The sequence below is a fragment of the Hypomesus transpacificus genome, chromosome 23, assembly GCF_021917145.1.
Source record: "Hypomesus transpacificus isolate Combined female chromosome 23, fHypTra1, whole genome shotgun sequence".
NCBI lineage: Eukaryota > Metazoa > Chordata > Actinopteri > Osmeriformes > Osmeridae > Hypomesus > Hypomesus transpacificus.
Genome location: NC_061082.1, coordinates 1,829,693 through 1,853,139, shown reverse-complemented (window position 1 = coordinate 1,853,139; position 23,447 = coordinate 1,829,693). Strand labels below are relative to the sequence as shown.

General features: G+C 43.1%; 1 protein-coding gene across 2 annotated transcripts; it reads right to left on the bottom strand.

Annotated features, from left to right (window-relative positions):
- Positions 1-95: 95 nt before the first annotated feature.
- tfpia (tissue factor pathway inhibitor a) lies at positions 96-21,682 on the bottom strand. 2 transcript variants are annotated; one of them, XM_047047641.1, is made up of 7 exons: positions 21,527-21,682; positions 8,749-8,865; positions 4,479-4,655; positions 3,467-3,538; positions 2,146-2,199; positions 1,450-1,644; positions 96-1,165 (listed from the first exon to the last, which is right to left on the bottom strand). In XM_047047641.1, exons 1-7 carry the CDS (start codon positions 21,636-21,638, stop codon positions 1,104-1,106), a joined length of 789 nt encoding a protein of 262 aa, XP_046903597.1. In that variant the 5' UTR covers positions 21,639-21,682; the 3' UTR covers positions 96-1,103. The 2 variants fall into 2 exon arrangements, with proteins under 2 accessions (XP_046903597.1, XP_046903596.1); XM_047047640.1 differs by having other exon boundaries at positions 8,662-8,865; positions 21,527-21,679.
- Positions 21,683-23,447: the final 1,765 nt, after the last annotated feature.

The window sequence follows — 23,447 nt, the reverse complement described above, 5'->3', positions numbered from 1 at the left end:
TCCAACAAGCCATTAAATCACCTTTCTGCCAAACTGTCCTTCAGGGACTCGACCAATATGTTTAAAGGTCCCAGAATTAAATAACTTAAACCACGTTTTTGCATATTATTTTTTTAATTAAGAATACAGAGAGATTATAGCAGCGTGAATCTGTAGCCTACTGTAAATGTACAAAAGATACCCATTGACAGGCTACTTTATCATTTGGAATATGGATGAGTATGGTGTCATACAAAATGTCCGTCATACTCTACAAAATTGCCGGCAAAATGCATTTCCAATTTCTTACATTTTCAATTAATCAAACCCCAGCATAGAACATGATTTTCAATTGTCTATGTAGTTTTTCCTATCCTTTTACAATTCTCGACCCACATTCCCCATTTCCCAAACATCGAATACAAATTTAATGGCAACATGTTCGGTCCTTGTTTCATGAGATGGAATAAAAGACCCAAAAAATTCATAGATTCAGAAAAGTCCAATGACTTAAATTCCTTATCATAGAAACTTTGAGCCTGTTTAAAGTTACATTTATTCTAATTAATGTTTTTTATGTCTGTATAATCCATCTAATCACAACGTCTCAATGCGAACGACTCCAGTACAATACTGCCCTCCCGTGTTCTGTTTGTGTATGTGGGTGCAAGAGAGAGAGTCGGTAGTTTCCACTAATAGCAACTGATACAAATTAAAATACAGTTGAATGTAAGAGACAACTACACTATTATAAATACATGGTAGGCTATTCATTTAGCCTCATAAGACAAAATGTAACCTTGCAACAACGTCTGTAAATCTGCATGTCTAAAACTTCACCTTGATAAGAAAAGGTATGACACAGAGTAGCATACAGTCCAGCCTATTGCTAATGCTAACAAAGATTATATCATATATTTGGCAATAGTATTAAACAAAATGATTCTCATACAGTGAAACTTATTTGATTAAGCATGCTGTGTTAAACAACACAGTATTTATATGTGTATTACTTTTAAGCAAGTTTACACTGTTGCATGACCAGATACTGTACAACAGTGAGATATTCAACATAAATAGAAGTGGACTTTAAGTAGTGTATGATTTAAAAGGAAGTCCTGAGTTCAGACGGACCTGAACAGGAGGTTGGAGTTTTTCTTCCTGATGCGAATGGTCCTCGTGCTCTCTGAAAGGACATGGAGCCTTTTCAGTTCATGTTGTCAATCACAGCGGAACATCACAAAACCATCCACCTGACTACTACAGCATGAAACTTAACAAAAATACATGATCACAATCTTCATAGTTCATAAACATCACGTTGTAAATACTTTGAAATCACTAGTCAGATGGCTTTGTAAATGGACCTTTCAGCAGTCAAAGAAAGCTATGGATGGCCATAAGGCATAACGTTGTGACAAAGTGAAGCCTACCTCCCCCTAACGCGGTAAACATCCACCTGAAACTCACCCTTCACTCCCTTCATATTCATGCAGGTCCTCACACAGTGCCTCTTCAGGACAAAGTTGTTCTTGTTGCCCCCACAGCCGCTGTAGCGGAACATGTGACACCTACTGGTCTTGGGGTTGTAGAAAAACCTCTTCTGCAGCCCGTCACAGGAGCCCCTGTCTACATAAGGCAGGCACACGTCCGGAGGGCTGAAGTCTGGGAGTCACAGTCATCCGAGGATGGGTCAGTCACAAATATTGCTACAGGTACATTTTCAATCTCGCCAATATATTTGTATGAACATGAAATAACTTAATTGCTTGGTCAAACTGGTCAATCGACTACTGCTTCTCATCGCCACATCTTTTATTCACCAGTGTTTGGTTGGGGGAAAAAACATTTAACTTTGTCGTGTGTAAACTGTAAACAAATAATGTTTTTTAAACCTTTGAAAATGTAAATGTTTTTTCAAAAATGTTAAAACCTGTGGAAACTTTTTATTTTCAAAACCTTTTTTCAAAAACATGAATTGTGTGAGAAGGTTCTTTACACAAAATAAGTTTAGAAAAAACTAGAAAACGTTGTCGTGTGTGTGCGCGTGTGTGCGCATGCGTGTGAAAAATAATTTTCATGATTAAAAAAATATTGTAGAAAAAAATTTCCACAAAGTTATAGTTGCAGCCAGTTCCATGCTGTGTGTAAACAATTGGTTCTTACCGAGGACTTGGTGACTGCTTGGCAAGGTTTGTGCTTCACTTAGAGAAGATTCACCTGGAAAGAGATTCAATATTTATTTAAACCATATTGACAGACGACTGATACGAAATCTGAATTGATAACAATAATACAGAATTATACTCAGTGGTAGGAATCATGTTCTGTGTGACTTAACTCATAATTATGCTAATCTTCTAAATGCATATTTGTCTAAATTGGTTAGGAATGACATCTGAATACACTTGTGTGATTTGTTCATAAAAAGTGATGTCCCTGAATGGAAGTTAGTTCAGCCACAGCACCATCAGTGACACTAAAGGGGAAGTACACTTCAGATGTGAGGAAAATAACTACATCATCTACTTAAAATAGAATTACATTTAATTAGTTTGGGTTCTAACACAAACCCTGAACCCAACTCCAAAAGACTGACAAAGGTGCTTGAAGTTCTCCTTGTGCAGCACTTCCTCCAGCCCCTCCCAGCCCTCCTGCCTCCAGCACCTCCCAGCCCTCCTGCCTCTAGCACCTCCTGCCTCTATACCCTCCTGCCTCCAGTACCTCCCAGCCCTTCTGCCTCCAGCACCTCCCAGCCCTCCTGCCTCCGGCACCTCCCAGCCCTCCTGCCTCCAGCCCCTCCTGTCTCGAGCCCCTCCTGCCTCTAGCCCCTCCTTCCTCTAGCCCCTCCTGCCTCTAGCCCCTCCTGCCTCAAGCCCCTCCTGCCTCTAGCCCCTCCCGCCTCTAGCCCCTCCCGCCTCTAGCCCCTCCCGCCTCTAGACTCTCCCGCCGCTAGCCCCTCCTGCCTCGAGCACCTCCTGCCTCGAGCACCTTCTGCCTCTAGCACCTCCTGCCTCTAGCCCCTCTTGACTCTAGCACCTCCTGCCTCTAGCCCCTCCCGCCTCTAGACCCTCCTGCCTCCAGCGCCTCCAGCCTCTAAACCCTCCTGCCTCCAGCCTCTAGACCCTCCTGCCTCCAGCGCCTCCAGCCTCTTTCAACCCTTTCAGGCCTCCTGCCCTGAGGTGGAGAATCTGACAGCAGATTAACTCTCACACTCTGAGTGTGTGCTTGATCACCCCCAGAGCCTTGTATCCACACCTTACTTGCCCTGTCAATCAGGCCCAATCTGCTCTCTGGTGCATGGCAGGAAAATACACGCTACCTCGTCAAACAAACTTGCACAGAGTTCATTCCTGTCTTCAGATGGAAGTGTAGGATAACACGCCATGACTTCTGTAGATGTGTGTTTCAGCGTGGATTACAATGAGATAATATCTCTGAGGATGAGCGCCTGTGAGGATGAGTGTCTGTGAGTATCTGATCTCACCGGTCACTCTGAGCGGCTGCACACCAGGCTTGCTGGTGGGGTCATGAACTTTGGTGGCATCACTGGTGTTTCCTAACAACAAAGCAGGAGGTCAGGTTATGGATATGAAGGATATTTTGGGGTCACTTAGAAACGGTGTGGTCCCAACAGGAAAATATAAATTTTCCACAGCTGTCCACCTGCTGAACCATGCACTCAAATTCAACACTGTTTTGCACTATTTAATCTGTACTAGAAACGATTTAATCTGTATCACTATTTTCACTAAAATGTTCCTATTTGAGTTTCTGGTTTGATGCCACCTGTGTTTCATTGGCTCTGTGCTAGTGTATACATTGAATCTAGTCCAATCTAATATATGATAAAATATGAAGCTGCAGATAAATAAATCTGTCTTTAAAACATATCTTTAGGACAGAAGGTGAGAGTTAGGATTACTAATAAAGAATGACAGAATAATTACTTTGGGGTTTTCAATTCTGTCTGACACTCCTTGTCTGTTTAGATTTCAATCTAGTAGATTTGCCTGTTATCGGTCACAGTAGAGCAACCCCATTACTTTATAACAAACTCATTTAAATGACTTTCAAGTTGAGCCTATGTCAAAAATAATGCCTGTTGCTTAAAAAAAGATTTTAATTCAAGATTAAAGTAGAACGTAATTTTATGGCTGGCAAAAATCCATCAACAAGCTATTTCTAACTTATATTGAATTTGTCACAGTTTTAAAATGAGTTATCTCTTATTTGCAGTCCAGCAATTCAATTAATATTTGGGGCTTCAAAGATATCAGGCCAATTAAAAGCCCAAAACAAACTTTTCAGACATATGAAATCATTAACATAATGATTTAAAACCAGGAAGTACTTCAGCGTAACATGCAGTGTTCTCTAAATTTAGAACTTGACTGATCAAATAAAAACTTTATTACTCCGCATGAAATATTTAACTGGCACTTCTTTGACTAGCGGGCTGTGTGCCGTGTGGTTTCTCATGACGGTTGTTTCCTCACCAGGGTCCTGGCATCTTGCCTGACACTCTTTCAAGCTCCTGAAGTTGTTGGCGTTGCCGAAACATCCTCCGTAGAAGAACTGCCGGCACTCCTGGCTCTGGCTGTCAAATAAGAAGCGTGTCACGAGTCCTCGGCAGGGACCAGGGGCCTCCTCCAGGTGACACGGGCTCTTGTCAGCTGCAGACACACGGAGAGGAGGAGGGAGACAAGGAGAGAAAAACAGCTTTTACACCCTGTCTGGCGTCATCCTACCTCCCAGCCCCTGGGACTGGCTGGAGGTAGGTTATACGGGTTATATGGGCATAGCAAATTCTAAATGAAAATCGAAAACGAGAATGTTTAAATGTTCTTATAATATCAAGGAACTTAAAAAGTCAATAAAAGGATGTGAATGTCATAAAGGAAGTCAGTTGGGGTGCTTGAGTGGGTGGTGGAGCAGCGTTAAGAATGGATGTCAATCAAACTGAAAACCTTGGTATCCTGCGACTTAACGTAGATCAAAATGTGCTGACTAAGCCCAGTGGGTGTGTAGAGGCGAACAGGGAGGGAGCAGAGGAAGGGGGGCTGGAGCAGGGCGGAGATGGAGACATGCTGAGCTAACACGAGGACTAATAAACAGATGGTCAATGACATGGAGGCACTGACATGTAGATGGAAACGAAAAACCACCAGGAATTGCGACATGAAGGAGAGGTGGGAGAGCTATGTGATGTGGAGTGATAGAGAGAGATGGGGATTGTGTGTGTGTGTGTGTGCGTGTGTGTGTGTGTGAGAGAGAGCCAGACAGCCCAACTGAGAGAACCCAGCACGTCCAGAATATCACTGAAGTCACAGCAGATTGTTTGCTATTAGATGAACGAGTCAGCTTTGCGTGTACTTCAGCTCATAAATACTCCCATGGCATGAATGCTAATCATAAACTGGGTTAACATTTTACATCAGAGATCAGTCCATCGTGTTATGTGGTTTCTATAATTTAGTGTTTTATCCATCCCGGTTGAGTCTGGGTATCAGATACTGTAAGAAAGCAGCATGTTGTAGTCCCCAGTTTGGAGTCTTTGACTGCAGCTGTTCACATATCACAGCCACCAGACTCCCTATCAATGACCGCTAAAATTATTTCATTAACTTACTGATTAAAACATCCCATGGTGATTAATTACAGTTTCACTTCCAGGCCTCAGTGACTTCTTGTGAGCTATGGGACTTGGGCCAAAGCCACACACACACTTTGAACCAGCTCGGCGATTGATTCAATGTCTTCTCATCTACAGGACGTATCGCCCTGCTCCAGACCCTGGAGTCTGTCCAGGCCATACAGCAGAGACCGTGCCCCCCATGTTGTACCTCTTCATACTTTCATACCAACTGTATATATGAATGTTGTTGATTAAAATGTCAGTCAAGCCTCAGGTCAGTCTTTTTGGGAGACACCTCTGGCCTTGAAGAACAATGACTTTTTAAAAGCATCAGAATCAAGCATGTGTATATGTGGACTCATAGGAGAGTTTATTTGCATTGTTAGTTTAATTTTAGATTTTTAGTTTTAGATTTGTCATATACATAGGGTAGTAACTGGTTTGGAGGTGGAAGAAGCAGTTTTTTGAGGGTGAATTACTGACCACTTTGTCAATGACGGCGTGGGAGGGGTGCGTATCCCTTTGTCTCACAAGGATATGGCTGCTTGCCAACTAACATTTTTTGTCAGTTCCTCAGGGAGAGTGTTGATGATTTAATACCAGTCCAAATTACCAACAGAACGTCCTACACATACCTAGTGCATCACCAGTCTTTTACATTTCCACCAACAAGTGCTACTTTGCAGTTGGCCACTAGATGGAGACCTTCATTTTCCATCTCTCCAGTTTGGCGTCAATGTTACTGGATTAACAACGCTTTCCATTCTTATAAAATACATTTAAATTGGTCTTACAGGCCTGAAAACTGAAGTCTAGCATGCCTCTCCAACACTCATAGACATTCTGCACTCTTAATCTCTTTTATTACACAGGTTTCCTGTCAGGAAGACCTCACAGTCTGCACCAACATGTGAACAGTGGGCAGCCATTTGCAGGATTTACACAGCTATGTCAAAAAAGGTTAAGTGTCTTTCACTGCTGGTGGGTTAAGCTGTGATGAGACTTAAATGTCGGGCGGACACTGTGATTAGACTTCTAAACGCTCGATGCCGACAGCAAAGGGACAAATGAATCTCAGATCCACAGTCTTAGGGTTTCGTGCCAAGATGACTTCCCACACATCCTCTCCCCCAATCCCTCAACCTTCGTCATCCAGACTCCTCATTGTGCAGAACGGAGCACCAGCGTTGGCATATTGTTCCCTTTGTCAGATCAGTCCTAGTTCCTTATTCTCAGCGAGCTGAAGACAGCAGGAAAGGGAGGGAGGCAGAGGGCTGGGAGGGTAACTGTACTCTGCAGTCTTCCTGTCTGTTGTAATGGGTTCTGCTTGTGCTCTCTCAGCAGGCCACACAGGGCAGGGGACCTCTCTGACACAATGACCTGAACCGCCAGTGGTGACGAGGCCTTCTCAAAACCCTAACGCGTCGCGTGATGCCCAGGCTTTGCTGAGTCAGGCAGCTTATTTCCCCCCGGGCAATTCTAGGATTCTTTTTAAGAATGCGGACAGAATGTTTCTTTAAATGCTATTTACAGAAACTAATAATTATCATTTTTGTTTCTTCACAAACTGTTTTTCAAAACCGGATATGGTAGATTTCTATTCCTGGTATCTTTTAGTTTTAAGAGTGGTGAGGACAATGATGTCCTGTGAGACGTTCTAAAGGATCACCTGAGCTTGTGTGTTTTGTCAAGTCCTTTTTTCGAGGAGCAGATTAACTCAAGACTGTGAATAATAATACAAACGGAGCTACCTCATCATGATGGATCTTTCGATTAAAGCCTCATGCCGCAGGATGGGAATACACCCATGATTCTTGTCGTCCAGCTGAATAATGCATATTGTGTCGTTTGGCACACAATGAGGCGTATGATGGCAGAGATTACTCCACACCGACAGAGAGAGTTTCCTTTGACCCAATATGTCATCGTAACACAATAGAAACATATCTGTTTTCTTGTTGGTAATATCCGGGGACTTGTTTTGTACTGAAGGAGTAGAACATGTTCCTTCAAATATTGAAGGTTACACCATTTATTTTTTATTCAAGGAACTATGGCATGCCACTACATCTCCTATGGTAGAAGCCTAAACAGACACAAATATCAGAACAATTATAAAAATCTATTATTTTTTGGCTCCCAACAAATGTGGTAGTAGGAAACTGATGTATTTGTTCTTGTGGCATACTTCAGTGCACCTTCTCATTGGGTTTCTTTATCCTGCAGTGTTTCCCCTACCATTATATTAGGGGGGCACCGCGCCCCCCCAACGCCCGCCCCCCGGAAGGTCAAGTTCATTTTGTGTTTTTTTATATATAGCGCCAGATCACAAAATAAGTCATTTAAGGTTACCTTTCCTATAAAACAGGTCTATAGCTTGCTCTTTTATTAAACAAACTAAATGGCCTTATGTTATTTATCTTATTTACATGACGGCATGTCATTTCTGTCTCTACATGGTTGGGGACCATGTCTCCCTCACACAAAAATAATAATATATTTGCCTGTTGAACAGAAGCCAATAAAATTGCCCCTGTTGTGTAATTTGTCATCCAGTTCCACCCAATGTCATTGAAAGCACTATGAAACTATGAAACCATGAATAAGTTGAAAGGGATTTTCACCGTGAACTCAACCAAGAACAATACCAGCACTCCCTCCAAGGCAACAGCTCATTAAACTATCTGGGCCGATGCTCGTATACTGGCAACTCCCTACAACCATTCATTCAATCCAACTCATTTGGGCAGATTAGGTCATTTCTTTGTAATGTATTGGCTCACAGATTGCACCTTATCAGTTGCAATAAAAAACATGGGAGTGTTTGTTTGAAAATGCTGGACGTAGAAACTATACGATCAGGCATCCGTGCAACAGGGAACATTCATTGTTAAAAAAGAAAATCTTTTCAACCCTATTCCTGCTGTGTAGCTGTAGAAGCTCCTTGTGTTAGGAGAAGAGCACAGAAGGTCACCAGACAAGAGAGGAGCAGTTTGGTATTTTGACCTACAGAGGTGACGCAGCAGAGGCTGGGGCAGGCTAACCTGACACGTAGCATGTTTCCTCGCACGCCTCCAGGCTCTCAAAGTTGTTTGCGTTGCCTTTGCAGCCCCCGTAATCGAATGACTCACAGCGCCCTATGTCGATGTCGAAGTAAAACCGGTCCTTTCTTGCCTTGCAGGGTCCTTCGTCCTTCTTGAAGGCGCACACCTCGCTGAAGATGAAGAGCTCGGGTTGTGAGCCTTCCGCTGGGGGGAGATAGCCAGAGTTAGCATTCTGTTCACAGTCCTCATCAAAACAGTTTTTGGACAATTTAGGTCAGGGCTAAGCTCTAACCTGGGGCTTTGGGAAGGTGAAAACAGCTTTCTGGTATTTCTACCCACAATCTTAATGGTTTAGAACTCCATGCTTTCAATAGGCCCAGAGGGCTGTACTAACAGCTTGCTATTGCAGTCTGGCTGGAATCTCCTCAACAACAATCCAAAGGATGTCATTTGGGCTTTTGATTAACAAAGTTTCAATAACTGTTGTTCAAGGCCAAGCAATTGGTGTTAGAGAAAATGGATCAGCAAATGTATAAAACGGCAAGAATGAAACCAATTTCATGTAGACACTCAATGCTGTTTATGCACACACTACATACCACTATGATACAATATGTTGCATAAATAACTTAAAGCTATACACATACTATATAGTAAAAAAACCCCAGCCTGCTTAGAGACAAGAAACGGGCATATATAATGTCTGATCCTTCATCATGACTAACAAGGTCGTGTTTGTAGGTGTGCTGACACTCACACTGCACATACTGCTGTCCAATGATGTACTTGAGTGGTAAAGAGTCTGTTAAGAGACCACGCCACGGGCATTGATCTTACTTCAACAAAACCTCCTGTCAAGATATGATGTCACCATATCCCACTGGGGCTGAGCCGTCTCTCTCCTGCTGTGTCCAAGGCAGTTTGATTGTCGCACGCCCACTGTGTGACAGTAGTTCCTTTCGAGCCCCTTGAGGATGATGTCTCCTCTGTCAGAGGAGACCTGAGCAGACCTGGTCAGTGACAGCACCTCCTCTCTCCTTTCCTAGAGGAGCCTTGGTTAACCTTCAACATCCTGGTGTTTATTGGCTTAGAGAAAGACATGGCATCCAATCCCTGTCAAGCTAGTTACGCCAATTACCCTCACGATGTGTTGGCATTTCCAACTTCCAATCATCCAACGTGACAGGGTTTTATCTAACACAAATTCAGTTTTGTGATAATATATAGCAAAGTTGAATCATCATCAAGTAAACTGGGTTCAGACTGGTAACTAAAGGATCAACATGTGTCCACTGACTGCTGCAGGAACATGACGTTATTGTAATAAACTGCCCACAGTTACAAATTGGCACCAAGTCACCCCACCATCCTGCCACAACTCTGCCCTTCTCCTGCCCCCTCCCCACTGTTCTGCCCCCTCCCCACTGTTCTGCCCCTGCCCTGCCCCTTCAGATCCCCCTAACGACCACTGCCTCCACACCAGCATTGATGACATTGTTTCTGTTTCCTCTCCCGTGGGCCCTCCTCCCACTCCTGACCAGAGAGGGAACACTAATAAAACACTCCTGAACATCCGCGCGTCTGCTTTGCTTTCACTGGAGAGATTCAATATTTTCAGAGCGTGGCCCCTGATATTTTTATTTAGATTCCTTAGCCCGGGCAGATAAGCGGAGAAATCTTCAGCATTTCAGGAGGGGATATTATGCCACTCCACATGGTCCTGTCGTGCTAGACCCTCAGTGTGGAAACACGTCTGTGCTTCTGCCTCTCTGAACAAACTACAGAGGACAATACTGGCATGTTTGTCCTCTCCATCTCATAGAGAACCCCACCGAAAAGGCAATCACACCCTTCACACCAGGAATGTTTGGGGAAAGAGAAGGCACAAAAGAAACCTGCCATTTGCTCCAGCAACTGATTTGATTTGAAAAAGAAGAGTTTTAATGATTGATGGTTTTTTAACAAGTTAGGACAAGGATAATGAGAGCAGGACAAATACAGGATGTTAGTATTGATTTCCCCTCTCTACACAGGCCAAGAAGAAGAATAATAACTAATGTGTTCCGCAAACACGTACATCCAACATTCAGACCAATAGGAATCTTCCAAAAACAAATGTTCCAAAGACAACAACACAGTCTCCAACTGAATTCAGGAGATCAAAGGATTTCCAGGGGGCTTGAACAAACAGATCTTAATGAAAATATTTCCTCTGGTAGAAAACTGAAATCCTTGTCCCCAAAACCATACCCACCCTCATTACAGAGCAACAACTTGGAGGATAACCTCACAGCACAGTTGCTCAACTGTAACTCTTTCCCTCTCTCAATGATGTTGATTGCACAAAACTTGGGTCAACAACTTTAAATATTCCCGTCTTTATGTCAAATAAAAATGTAATGGACACGTGTACAAATAGATATTGAATGAGAGAACAACACCAGCCCCATTTCCAATGTAAACACCCCCTCTAAAAGAAAATCTTCATCACATCAGCATAAAAGTAGGCTAAAATACTACTTATGCTCTGCATATAAATGAGTGCCATCTATTTCTGCACACGAAAACCACAATGAATCAACACAAACTTGGTTGACGCCAACCGATGGATCAGCATTTTGAAGCTTTAACCCCAAAATATGTACCATGCTCTGCTTTGCCTGGAAAAGACTGGTGACACATTTTAGGTGTCAACATGTCCCCTGACAGCTGTTCTGCTGCATGCAGCACCTCGTTAGGTGTGTTCTTTGTCCAAATGAGTCATCATAGTTAACACAGTGAATCATTCCCAGCCTGGGGAGGTTATCAATCGGTGAAGTTAAATCATTTGTTGGCAACTCCTGAGCCCACAGTTAATTGAGCATGACTGTACGTTAGAAGATAACATTTTGATCATTGTCAAAGGATACGGTCAGTAAAGGTGTGGATCTTCCTTGAGACACTGAAGCAAAGGGCACCTCATTTCTGGCTGTGTAAATACGGTGTAAAACCTGGCAGAGTTAATCACAGCAGAGCCTCGAAGACAGTGGACAAAGGCCTGACTCTGACTCACAGCCAAGTGAAAAGGGCCATGCTCCAACTTGACTTGTGTGGTTCTTATGATGTCAACCTTTCAGGCTAACAGATACGGGCTTGCATGGGCTTGGTTCCCACGTATATATTAGCTGGCATGGAGGAAGAGAGGTAGTGAGATGAAGGAAAACATTAGAACATGAGCACAGAGTTTGGTGATGATCCACATTTTGTTTTCCTGCTCTTCCATTAAGTGTGATACTGTCTGGTTCCTCTTGTCTCCAAGAGAGTGAAATCACACACTGTTCAACATGTAGCTAGTAGCTCGACACACAGGGAGGAGAGGAAGGAATGAAGTGACAGCATGCGGGTTACAGTCTGGAGAGACAAGAACCACAGACTAATGATGTCCTCAGAAATCCAAGTAGACGACCATTCAAACTGGACTTGATGGGAACAGCGCGTTGCATTAGGAGATCAAAGGTTATCTCAAGTGCCTCCTGAAACTCTTCTCATGCCGGATCAAAGGGGTTTGACAGACGAGGCTTTGTTGTCACACAGAAAATACTGTTGTCCGTTAGTCGCAACTGATTAGACCACACTGATGAGTTGTTGATAGATGTGGCTAAATACAAATTAACTGTCACAGAGAGCTGAAAAGCTCAATCAAATCTCTTGGTGCACAGAAATGGACCACATACGAATATTTACCTCTCCATCTGTTTACTCCAACAGCATTTAGTATCCCAGACTGATCCAGAAATAATGGAAATGATCTGTATATCTTATGAGGGCATCTCGTGATGCTATCTGTGTTTTCTCTGCAGCGTTTTTTTTCTCTAGTTTTGTCCTACTTCCTGGAAGTGTAACCACAGCCCTGCCTAATTATCTAAATGTGTGGAATGGGGTTCATGCATTTTTTATCAGTGAGCAGACAGTGGTCAGACATGGAGGGATGCAATAACAGATGCACTAATTGTTGCTGCTTCACTCGATAACTCTCGCAGACTCATTAGTTTGGGTCGTGCCTGACTCAGTATTCTTGCTGGTCTGTCTTCACCCTGACCTCTGAAGCTTTCACTCTTCCCTCTCAGGGCTTTGGCAAGTAATAAATCAAACTTCCTCTCTCTGCTGTTTGTTGCCCCTGCTTCCTTCTCCAAGATCTTCCTGGTAATCTGTGCTGTCTGGGGAACATCAGAGGGGACGGACTCTCCCACCCAGTCTCTGAAACCTGCACTCCTCAACTCCCTCCCTCCCATCCCCCCACCCCCAACTCCCCATGACTGGTCCAATTTATTTGTGGCCTACTGATATCCCAGATGAGCCTAAACCTGCTTTTCTCCTCCCAGTTTCCTCCGATAACAAACCAGCAGTGTGACAGGATAACAGTGCTGCCGTCGACCCCCCCCCCCCCCCCCCCCCCCCCATGGGGGTCTGACAGTTTGTCCTGTCCAAGCTTCATCGAACCCAGTAATCCTGCCCCCTTCCTATTAGATATCTCACACGGGCTGATGTTGAAAACATCTCCGATTTTCAAGTGCTTTTCCTATGTTGTGACAAGAATGGAAATAACAAAAAATTACTTGATAAAAATGAATAAAGTTATAGATGCATGTGAATTGAAGAGGCATTCACATGCATTTTCATAATATACATTTTCATCAATGACTTTTTGTAACTTCCACCCCTCACACAGTTGCAGTACAGTGGTGAGTTTGATGACCCAGCATTCTGCTTCAGCAGGGCAGGTCTGCTCTTCAGTTTCCACATTCCTACAAGACATCTGCTGCTATCGTTTAACACCAGCTCTGGGCAGATTACAACCGTTTCCTTGCATTGTTTCTCTCCGTCCAGGTTTATCAAACATACTTGTGTGAGAACTATTAGTAGCTGGCCCTTTAATGGGAAGAAAGCTGCCTTCGTCCTGATGAAGCACATGGCAACAGTTGATGTGGACATCAGTCTGCCATAAGGTGTGCAGGGCTGCAGGGTGAAAGCAGCAACACACCATCTGCCATCTTCACAACCCCCCCCCCACACACACACACACACACAACACACACACACACAAGCCCCACACACAAGCCCCACACACACAAGCCAAGTGAGTAATTCATGGCAGGGTTGACGGTGAAAACCAGTGAATCACATTGAGGGGAATTATCCTGGCTTTAACCGTCTCCCACATGGAAAATCAATGCACTTTGTTAAGAAGAACACACTAATGGAGGATATGGGAGTCGTAGTCCACCAACAGAATGTCATTACTGCAGTATGATTAGACATCTCGTCCAATGACCTGCTTGACAAATGGCCCCAGTCTGAGAAACAAGCTTAACGTTGTTCATCTTGTATGTACAATGCCTCATGTAATCAACTAGATACAATACACAGGACAGCTACAGATTACTTGTTAGTTACATATTCATTATGTTTTCACAATTTTGGGTGATAACTACACTGACAACTATAACAATCATGCAGACTTTGCAGTTACCATGTCAAATATGATGTTCTGTCCTCTAGACAGGAGGACATTGTTAGGCATCATGCATCCCAACATGCTCCTCAAAGCCCTTGAGCAGCAGCCTCACAGTGCAGTGACCTGATAGTGCTCGCGTTTGGGAAAAGCTCCTACCGTTGCCAAGTTCAACAACACGGTGAATCTCCTGGGAGCATTTCGTTTGAATGATTCATGTCTGTTCATGACTGTGTCCACACAAAAACATAGTATATTATGAGCTATGAGAGTCTGACTTTTAACATGTACAGTTTAACATGTACAACCATTATTAAATAATTACAAATCATAGAATTTGGCCGGTTCCTGATTCTCCTTCCTTAAGGTACACTCACATTAGGAGTGGCCAACAGTGGAGATTTGATTCTTTGGGTTTCTGTTGTTATTGTGAACAGTATGGAACAAAACACACTATAAAGCCATAAACTACATCAGAAAAACTCAGTAAAAACTCCATACAAGGGTTCTGTCATTTATCACCGAGACAGGGGACTCTCAAGGCCACTAAGCAGTCGCTGGTCCTAAATACAACGAGACACTGAGGGGGTAAATACATGCTTAAATGTTTTTCGCTTTCCAAGTGTCTTCTCCAAGTGATTGTAATTATACTGTAGGATCAATGGAAGATAGGAATATAGATAGTTGTGGGGTGAGGCTCCATCAGGAGTCTGTGTAAATGTCACGCCTGCTCCAATCCACACTATAGATGCGCTCTTGATGAAATGAGAAGATCAATATGGACTCCTTTGCCTGCAATGCAGGTTATAGTTCAAACAAAACAAATGAGATAAAAGGGAACACTCTTATCGTGGCAGGGCAAGTCCATTACAAACCTAGGTGGGACTGTCCCAGTTGCTTAGAAACACGTGTGTCTAAACATTGTAGATGTGAGAGAGATTCAGAGAACTGGGGGGCAGGAGCTATGGAGGTCCAGCAGGATCAGGTGTTGCCTCAACATCACAACATGCTGTTCCCATATGGTGTTCATGATCCTGCATGTATCTTACCTACTTGCCAACCCTTCTCTCTCTCACAAACACACACACATGCACACTAAACATACACTTAAAGATGCCTACTGTAAGATCCAGTCACCAGCTGTGCGTTTGTGCTCCATCATGCTGTCAATTACTGTTCCTGAAGTCCCACAGAGGAGATTAGCAAAATTCAATATGACAACAGAGCGGGGTTTCACCCTGTAAACAGACTTCAGAGGTTACACAGCCTTCTTTACTGTAATTGTTCTGTGTTGAAAGGTAGATTCATGTCATGGAAGCATAGACTAATCTTAAAGATAATGTCTCTATCTCCATAATTGTCTGTCTTGATTTTTGACAGCACACGGATGACACAAAATTGCTGGAGAGGAGCTTCTGTGTCACCTACTCAATAACTTCCTCCTAACCTACTGTGAGCGAGAGACCTCCTAACCTACTGTGAGTGAGAGACCTCCTAACCTACTGTGAGCGAGAGACCTCCTAACCTACTGTGAGCGAGAGACCTCCTAACCTACTGTGAGCGAGAGACCTGCTAACCTACTGTGAGCGAGAGACCTCCTAACCTACTGTGAGCGAGAGACCTCCTAACCTACTGTGAGTGAGAGACCTCCTAACCTACTGTGAGTGAGAGACCTCCTAACCTACTGTGAGCGAGAAACCTCCTAACCTACTGTGAGCGAGAGACCTCCTAACCTACTGTGAGTGAGAGACCTCCTAACCTACTGTGAGCGAGAGACCTCCTAACCTACTGTGAGTGAGAGACCTCCTAACCTACTGTGAGTGAGAGACCTCCTAACCTACTGTGAGTGAGAGACCTCCTAACCTACTGTGAGCGAGAAACCTCCTAACCTACTGTGAGCGAGAGACCTCCTAACCTACTGTGAGTGAGAGACCTCCTAACCTACTGTGAGCGAGAGACCTCCTAACCTACTGTGAGCGAGAGACCTGCTAACCTACTGTGAGCGAGAGACCTCCTAACCTACTGTGAGCGAGAGACCTGCTAACCTACTGTGAGTGAGAGACCTCCTAACCTACTGTGAGCGAGAGACCTCCTAACCCAGGCTTCCATTGCCATTATAGGGCACTGAGCATGACAGGAAGGGGAAAGAAGAGGATGAGAGGATAGTTCTAACAAACAGAAGACCAAGGCCAGAGGAATGCTCAGACGACGATACTCTCACAAACTGAACATGTTTCTTTAATTCTTTGTTCCAATGTAATACTCTTACAGTCCTTTCAGTAGATGGTACATTTTTACTCTAAACTCAAGCACTGCCTCAGTTCTGTTGATGAAATGAGGGCACCACACAGTGGAAACGGCTAATCTCTCCGTCTTTTCTCCCTCTTTTTGTTGGAGCGTGAGCTTGAGCAAGCTCCGACTCAGAAACAACCATCTGTCTTTTCCACACCTTCTGAACGCTATGTCCTCTCAACAATCCAGTGAGAGCAAAACACACAATTGCACAACATCTTGTGATTTTTTCTCTCTGCCGTTTTCTTCCTTGTGTGAGTCCTGATCTTTTATCTCATGCGGATAATCGGAGCTTGGCAGAAAGTCAGGTGGATTTTATCTCCAATATTGAAAAGGCATGTGTCTCAACCGATCTCACAATCCTGCCAGTGAATTGAGGTATTGCTATTGACCTGGTTTGGGTCTCTTTATTTCTGTCAAGCTCTGACTTGTTCACCTGTGGGGAGACTCAGGGAGAAATCATCTGGGAAAATGTAGTATCTAGTATACCAATCCACAAGGAACACACTTTCCACTGTAAAATGATGCCAGTTTATAAAACATCACAATGATTGCATTAATTGCATTAATTGCATTAGAAACAGAAAATGTATACCTTTAAATACATTTGACAAATGTGTTGCTTTATATAAATCAGTATTGCAATGGCATTCCACGTGTACTAGTCAGTACACTGTTCAATTCATTTTCACATGGTTAAGCACAAACTGCTCCAGTAAATACTGAACCATTGACTGTGGTGGTTAGGATAATGTTGCACAGAATATCCGGAACGTATTACTGTACATTTCCAGCAAAACATTCTAGTGGAATTCAGAGTGTAACATACCATCGACCAGCACTCCTTATCTACATCCTGAAAGATGTGACATTTTCTTGAAAACATAAGAACTGACCAACAGACTAAAACGTATATCTTGCATGGATGTATTATCATGTAAAGAACATGATTTCCTGACATGCTTTTCTCCTACTAGAATGTTCCCTCCTCCAATCCTTTACTGTTCTGGATGAGACAGAGGAAGTTAGACCATAACCACCCCGCCTACAAACACCACTATCATCTTATCTTGAAAAGGCACGTCTTTTATGACTCATCTATTGAAGGAATGGCACATATGGACTGGACAGTTGGGTTCATGGTTGCCGTTGCAGGGTATTGTGCTAAATGCGCTGGCATGTGTTACTCATGTGTTCATTTTTGTAGATTGTGCCTCGTTTGCCATCCCGTTTCACACAATCCAAACCCAAGCCAGCATCAACACATCAATCTAAAATGACAACAATAACTACCTCCTTCCCAGTCCCTGACCCTGCAGCCAAGTTGTTGACCGTCGTGTCACTAAACATTTTCATTTCAATTCAACATTGTGGCAACAGTCCCTTTTACTCTTTGGTGCAATTAAACACAAATTAACTGCCACTCAACTGTAACTGTGAATATGAAAGGCCAAGGACAAGGAAATCGATTCAAATCCACAAACCTTTCAATTCGAGTTTGAATACAAAAGCAGAAAACAACTTGTTGATCTGTGTGTGTATGCGTGTGTCATGGGGTATTCATCTGGAAGGTGAAGAGAATAAGTTAGGAGTGTGTATCCCCTCACCACATCTAGAAAGGGGACAGTTGAAAGAACACCCATTTTTCCAGGTGACAGTGGCCTGGACGCAGGGATTAACCTGTGTGAAGCTCCAGTCGGTACATTAGTCATCTCGCTCCTGTGTCAACCACCGCTGGTCAGGTGTTTTTTCACTTTTCAGCAGTGGGATGTACAGAGTTGTAATCAAAGTCATTTACAAGGCATGTCTGGAAGAATTCACATTTGTGCCGTAATTGTTGTCTAAAAGTACAAGAAAAGCAGTTGAAAATCTCAGTCTGAAATTGTAGGCTATTCATGAGTCTAGTTGACATGGCATTCTTACCGCCAAAGCACAAACTATCTTTTTTTCAATGTACTGTTACCAACACCCATCTATTTACTAAACAATATCTTAATCTAAAAAGTGTACTACAGCTGAAGTGTGTGATTGAGCTGATCGTGCGTCTGATACACGGGGTGGATAAGCTGCTGCACCCCGGCCGTGAGGACCAGAACAATGGCACGCTAAGACACAGTATCGATCGCAGTGAACAGTTAGTGCTGCAAGCCTCACAGCCAGGAACCCACCAAGACATGACTTTGAGCTGATTGGAGTGGACACTGTCTTATTAAAAAACATGATGCTTGAACTTTGGCAAAGCTTTGAAAACTCACATCAACTGATCCTACCCAGGAGACACCAGTCTGATGTCATGTTGAATCTCAATGACCCAGCTTTTCAGCCGACTCACAACAGGATTAAAACTGTCTGGTCGAAACAGAATCAGTTTATTAAAGTCAAATTCCTTCTCAAGAATTCTAATTAAAATAATCATTCCTTTTTGTGTATGGCCTGAGGTTTTGGTGTAAAGGGCCATATCAAACTACTAATTAAATTTTCCTGGAAATTAATGAGACTGTTTATACTTTTCCCCTTCACTGGACCATTAGACTGGCCTTGGAGTGCCCATTTATTTCACAAACGATACTGAGGTTTCATTTTTAACAGGCAAAGCAATTGCCCGTAAAACACCTAAATGATTTGCAATTCATACTGTAAACCAACTCTGATACTTACTCTTTTTAGGTAAATAATCTAAGGTCACCAGTCTTAGCTATTAAGATGTTAACAGCCTGGATATGAGCAGATAATGAGAGGCAATATGAGCTGCTGATCTTGAGGACGCTGTATACCTGGTGTGCTGGGGAGCATGTGTCAGATCACTGATCACAAACAAGACTATTCATACTAGTAGAAGTGACTGTACTGCAGTAGTGCTGTCCCTGACATTAGTAGTGCTGTCCAAGACTGTAGTAGTGCTGTCCCTGACTGTAGTAGTGCTGTCCCTGACTGTAGTAGTGCTATCCCAGACTACTGTAGTAGTGCTGTCCCTGACTGTAGTAGTGCTGTCCCTGACTGTAGTAGTGCTGTCCCTGACTGTAGTAGTGCTATCCCAGACTACTGTAGTAGTGCTGTCCCTGACTGTAGTAGTGCTATCCCTGACTGTAGTAGTGCTGTCCCTGACTGTAGTAGTGTTATCCCTGACTGTAGTAGTGCTATCCCTGACTGTAGTAGTGCTGTCCCAGACTGTAGTAGTGTTATCCCTGACTGTAGTAGTGCTGTCCCAGACTGTAGTAGTGTTATCCCTGACTGTAGTAGTGCTGTCCCAGACTGTAGTAGTGTTATCCCTGACTGTAGTAGTGCTGTCCCAGACTGTAGTAGTGTTATTCCTGACTGTAGTAGTGCTGTCCCAGACTGTAGTAGTGTTATCCCTGACTGTAGTAGTGCTGTCCCAGACTGTAGTAGTGTTATCCCTGACTGTAGTAGTGCTGTCCCTGACTGTAGTAGTGCTATCCCAGACTACTGTAGTAGTGCTGTCCCTGACTGTAGTAGTGCTATCCCTGACTGTAGTAGTGCTGTCCCTGACTGTAGTAGTGTTATCCCTGACTGTAGTAGTGCTGTCCCAGACTGTAGTAGTGTTATCCCTGACTGTAGTAGTGCTGTCCCAGACTGTAGTAGTGTTATCCCTGACTGTAGTAGTGTTATCCCTGACTGTAGTAGTGCTGTCCCAGACTGTAGTAGTGTTATCCCTGACTGTAGTAGTGCTGTCCCAGACTGTAGTAGTGCTGTCCCAGACTGTAGTAGTGCTGTCCCAGACTGTAGTAGTGTTATCCCTGACTGTAGTAGTGCTGTCCCAGACTGTAGTAGTGTTATCCCTGACTGTAGTAGTGCTGTCCCAGACTGTAGTAGTGTTATCCCTGACTGTAGTAGTGCTGTCCCAGACTGTAGTAGTGTTATCCCTGACTGTAGTAGTGCTGTCCCAGACTGTAGTAGTGTTATCCCTGACTGTAGTAGTGCTGTCCCAGACTGTAGTAGTGCTTTCCCTGACGTGGACTGCGTACATAGTGTCGGGATATACGGTTTAACTTCGTCTGTGGGGACTGTCCCAAACTGTCACTTCCAACAAACTCAAAATAATTAGATTTCATGGTAGATTACGTGGTACTATAGAAAGCTGAAGCCCATTTCCCCTCATAGGGAGTTCCTCTGCTGAACAGAGATTATTCAGCACACAGACCTGGGCTCAGTCATTGTCAATAACAAGTCTAGACATCGCTGTGTTTTCCTGTGGTTTTCTCCCTGGCATTCACTCTTGTACCACCTCAGAATTCTACAGCAATAAACTCATTCAGCCCAGGAGGAGCACTGAGAAGTGCCTGGACTTTGGCCCAGACTTCACTACGATGTCTCATCTAGCGAAGCACTGAACAGTGACCGACAGTAACAGGCAGAAGTTCACCACAAGAAATGTGGTTTCTCGGAAAGGTGACCTGTGTATACAGACTTCCTACACAATATCTTAATTCTGTCACAGTTCACCTTTGTGAGAACGTGGCTTCTTGGCTGAGTATTCCCAGTGATTCAGTTGTGCTAAAGACTGTGGCACTGGAAGCCTAGGTTTTTATTTTCTCCCTGCAGTACAACTATGCCTAGACTATACTCACTTCTATATCATAGACTGTGGGCTACCTTATATATCCAAACCAGGATATGGTAAGAAAGAAATGTCTGGGACATAAACTTCAGGTTTCTACTTTAAATGTGATCTCCCCCTAAAGTTTAACATTCATTCTCCCCAAAATTCTGTCCATTATAAAATCGTTCTGTTGTATGTTCAGTTTCACATCGTCAAATGGATTGGAGCGATCTATTGTTCAACAATCAACGTTAATATAATATAAACACTGCGTTGTTGGTAATGAAAAATCCCATTTAAAAAAACTATACAAATTGATATATCAAACTGTATAAAAATGAAACTGAAGTCATAAATATGTAAAGATTATTTTCATGTGCAGTGTTCAATTTATCATGTTTTTGGCGAAACATAAATTACGCACGAGCTTTACAGTAAAGCAAGTACATTATGATGCTGCGACTTTAGAATTAGTGCACCAGACTTTAACTCGTACCTCACAAAAACAGATGTACTTCTCTTACCTTTTGAAGAATCCCTTTGGCAGGTTATTAAATCGACACATGAAATGAAAACAATGCACACAATCCACAATTGATCCTTGAAAGCCATGCTGTGCCTGCGGTCGAGGGCCATGTCAAGTTGTAATGAAAACTTCACGTCAACTTTTTTTTAAAGACTGTGGCTGGCGTTACTTATCCCACGCACTTCCGGGCTGATAACATTAGTTCTTTTTCAATTCATGGACATTTTCTCGAACTGAGTCGAGACATTTCATGCCTAGGGTTTTAATTTTTCCAGGAACGTATATCAAATGTACTCAAAAACGAATTCATATATGAACTATTTGATTTATGATACTGCTGTGAATAGCCATCGTTGCCCAATTAAATTATACACAGAGCCCAGACCACTGCCCTTAAACTACCATGAGGAGAGAAGATGTCCTGACAACAAACTGCTATATCAGTCCCATATTTTATGGAGACAACTCTTTTGAGATGATTGTTGAGCCCCATCAATGGTAAGAAAGCATGCAGTTCTACCTTTCTTAATGTCTTATATCTGCACTTAGCCTCATCTCGCCTTTTCTCCCCCCCCCCCCCTCTCTCTCTCTCTCTCTCTCTCTCTGTCTCTCTCCCTAACTCCCTTTCCCTTCTCTACTCTCTGTCTCTTTTTCCCTTCTCTTTTTCTCTCGCCCTCTCTCTTTCTAACTTTGTGGCTTTATCCAGGTATTTTGTGACCTGATGAGTTGTGGCAAACTTAGCCTCGCATCCTATCTGCTCCTCCTACACCTTAATCTGGCACATTTCATCTCACTGTCATGAAATATTCACATCTGCAGCACATTACGAGTTGGACTTTTGGCAGGAACTCCATCTGTCTGTTCAGTTTAGGGAGCCTGTACCTGACTGGAAGTCTTACTGAAAGGGAGACAAGAAACATGGATTGTAGAAGATGTTAAAAATCTTGTATTTACCATGTGTGAGATTTGAGCACTGTTCTTAGCTATTTGTTTCCGGAAATCCCAGAGGGAAATGGAGCGTTTAAGTATTGAGATGCATTACAGTAAGATAAACCTGAAAGCACAGAATTAGAACCCTAAAAGTTCAGAAAAAACGAAATTGAAAATCTTGTACTGCATTCATCACTGGAAGACTCTCTAGCGGTAAACCCCATTTAAGAATGCTCAACATGCAGTGTGTTTTCTGATTTGATGTCTTGGTAACCACTACAGAGGAGAAGGACGTCGTCGTTGACTCTGTTGTTTGTTTTCAAGTCATCTGGCACACTTATGATGCATTGACACCTATAAACTGTTTAACCAATCCCACATGCCAGACCCATACCAGTGTGTCAACACCAAATTGTAGCTGACCCACTGTAACAATATTTACTCTGTCATTATTGGATGCGTAAACACTAGAAATGGGATTGGTCTTCAAATGTGTTCCGTAAAAGGGAGAACACTGATATTAAAACCGACTTCAAATGTCAATATGTTTGTTTGTGATTTTATTTAGCTTATACTGAAGATTGTTCATATGGATTTATGTAGGAGGTAAGCTTATACAATGGTTAATGTGCTACAGTTTAAACATGTTATTCACATTATTGATCTCCCTGAGTGGAAGAGGGAGATGATCCTGTGAGAAGGTCTGCAGTCATGAATGTTTTTTTAATTCTCAACAAAGGTCTCAAGTACCTTAGGCTAGGAAGTAATGTGTCCGAAAGCCCTTTATACTGTGCTCCTAATCATCTTGTGATCCTCGTATGTGTGTGAGTGTGTGTGTGTGTGTGTGTGTAAGGTGAAAGTGTGCTGACTCAGAAGACAGGAGTCTGCATCGTTGCTCAGATTGTAGGAATGTGCTCCAGACTGAGAGGTCGTCTGGAGAAGGGAGGAAAAAAACTCACTCTCACATGGAATTTCCTCTGACCCAATTT